This window comes from Montipora foliosa, chromosome 3, assembly GCF_036669935.1.
Source record: "Montipora foliosa isolate CH-2021 chromosome 3, ASM3666993v2, whole genome shotgun sequence".
Taxonomy (NCBI): Eukaryota; Metazoa; Cnidaria; class Anthozoa; order Scleractinia; family Acroporidae; genus Montipora; species Montipora foliosa.
Window position 1 is genome coordinate 52,424,169 of NC_090871.1, and position 2,224 is coordinate 52,426,392.

At 42.4% G+C, this 2,224-nt stretch overlaps 1 protein-coding gene across 1 annotated transcript in view; it reads right to left on the bottom strand.

Moving 5' to 3' along the window:
* Positions 1 to 1,231: 1,231 nt before the first annotated feature.
* The window catches only part of LOC137996099 (uncharacterized), an 8,988-nt gene continuing 7,995 nt past the window's right edge, over positions 1,232 to 2,224 (bottom strand). The window contains exon 9 of the mRNA XM_068841531.1: positions 1,232 to 2,128. Within this exon, the coding sequence (XP_068697632.1) occupies positions 1,425 to 2,128 (704 nt within the window). The 3' untranslated portion in view covers positions 1,232 to 1,424. The remainder of the gene's footprint in view (positions 2,129 to 2,224) is intronic.

Consider the following 2,224-nt stretch of genomic DNA (forward strand, 5'->3'; position numbering starts at 1 on the left):
GAGACTGGAGGTTAGCCCGAAACCTCCATCTGCTTGTTTTCAAAAAGGTGCAGTTGCAACTGCGAGGATCATAGCTTCACTTGATTTCATACGCGCAGTTCATATATATATCCATTTCATGTATCATTTCATCGTAGAACTATTACTGTTAAAAAATCTCAACTGGCCGGAGGCAAACCAGTTGGCTATTTAGTACAAGTGCAGCCCCGAAGTTGAACCAGGTACTGCCATGACCAATCTGAAGGAATCTTTGAAGCGGGATCTCCGGATCTCAAGCCAAACTAATCTCATCCATAGAGTCCCTTTTCTTTTTTCCTTTTGTCCGCAAATAGAATACGCACACTGGTCACTTCCAATTTCTGCGCAGTCGTAATGAAGTTCCTTTTTGTGACCGTTGACAACCACTGTTGTTTCAAATTTCTAAGCGTGCGTAGACGAGCCGGAAATCCGTGATTTGCGGACTTCCTGCCTTGGAAAAGGCCAGAGTCCGTGTTCTTGATGCTGACCAAAAGAAAGGTGGACTCTGGGAGAAGATTGAAGACAAACGCCCTTACGACTGGATTTCGTGACATCTGTGCACCGGTAGCCCTGTTGGTTAAGGCTGCCATGTGGAAGGTCGTGAGTTCGACTCCAAACCAACACTCAGGGGTCTAAAACAACTGAGGAGAAAGTGCTGTATTTTTTAATGACATCTGCAAATGGTTAGACTCTATAGTCTTTTGGGATAAGGATGATAAACCGTAGGCCATGTCTCACAACCCTTCAATGTTCGTATGTTCGTAAACCTGTGGGACGTAAAACGACGAACCCACACACTATTCGCAAAGAGTAGGGCATGGAGTTCCCGGTATTGAGATGTCTTCTGTGGTGCACGTGTATCATAGCTGGGAGGGTAAATGCTCGGAGATATATGATTGGACAAACGTCATTCCACATGGGATGCCGCTAAATGGCATTTACCCAGAAAAATTGGACACCGAATGAAATAATTTAGCATTTTTATTCTTTATTGTGACACAATTTTACTGTTCGTTGACTTAAAAAATATGGGACTGCATGATGTAAAACGACTACCATTCTTATTCACAACCTATTAAAAATACGAAAATGTAAAATTGGTTTTTAAATAATTTCCCCGCGTTTCTATGTACGCACATAAATACAAAAAACCCTACTTTTTAAAAAAAAGTAAACATACATACAGCCCTCCTCATCTAAAAAAATAGACACGTAACATTCACTCAGTTTAATTCAAATGAACGTCATTAAAATTATTAAATCCGTTTACTGCTCTTTGAAATCATCTGAAATCATTTCACAAAAAGACTGGGTCGAGTTTTCAATCAGGGAAAATGAGATCAAGATTCATACTTTGGTTTAAATGAGAAACTTAAATGCCCAACTGCCCCCCATCCCCCGAGAAGCTAGTTACATGGAATTCCCGTTTTATGAACAGAACTGTTTGACACCGCAAATGGAGCTTCGGGTAGTTCCGCTTCAAATTCTTCGAATTCCAAGTCATTTAAAACGACATCGCGCCGTTGCGCGGCGTTTTTTTGTTGAAAAGCTCGACTGTATTTTAACGAGCTCGCAAACGATGACCTGTGCTCAAGTTCCGGTCTTGAAATGGGGTCTTCGTTCAAGGGAACAACTTCCGGTGCATCATCAATCGAGTTCATATCCGTACGACTCATGCGGCTCATTCTGCTTTCATTCAAACCATCTCTCGGCAAAGCCCTAGTTTTTCGTGCAATGTCTGTTGTATTCAAATCACCTCTAACGTGAGCAGACCGAGGAGGAAGAGTTGACCGCGAAGTACTCTCAGAATCATCGACTGCAGTTTCAAGTCGTCTGACTTGGTCTCCAGAAACTTCTGTTGCAGTATTTTGATATCTTAAATTTGCCTTGCCCTTTACAAGTTTTAACTCTCTTTTTATCAGTTTCTTCGGTCCACTCAGTTTCTTGTACCTCCGAGGTTCATTAGTGGCAAATCCACCGTCCCCTCCCAGGCTAGAGCGTGGAAACGTGTGTGACGTAGCTGACGATGATGTAGATTCAATATTGGGCATGGACATTGACATAATCGGTCGTTCGTTCCAAGCCATGCTTTTCCTGTTGGCCTTTCCACCTGCGAAAAAGAAAGACCAGCGAATGGTAAGTAATGCTTGAGATCTTCTAAATGCATGTGGTACAATAAAAAACAAAGCCATCTCTGGCATCCCGC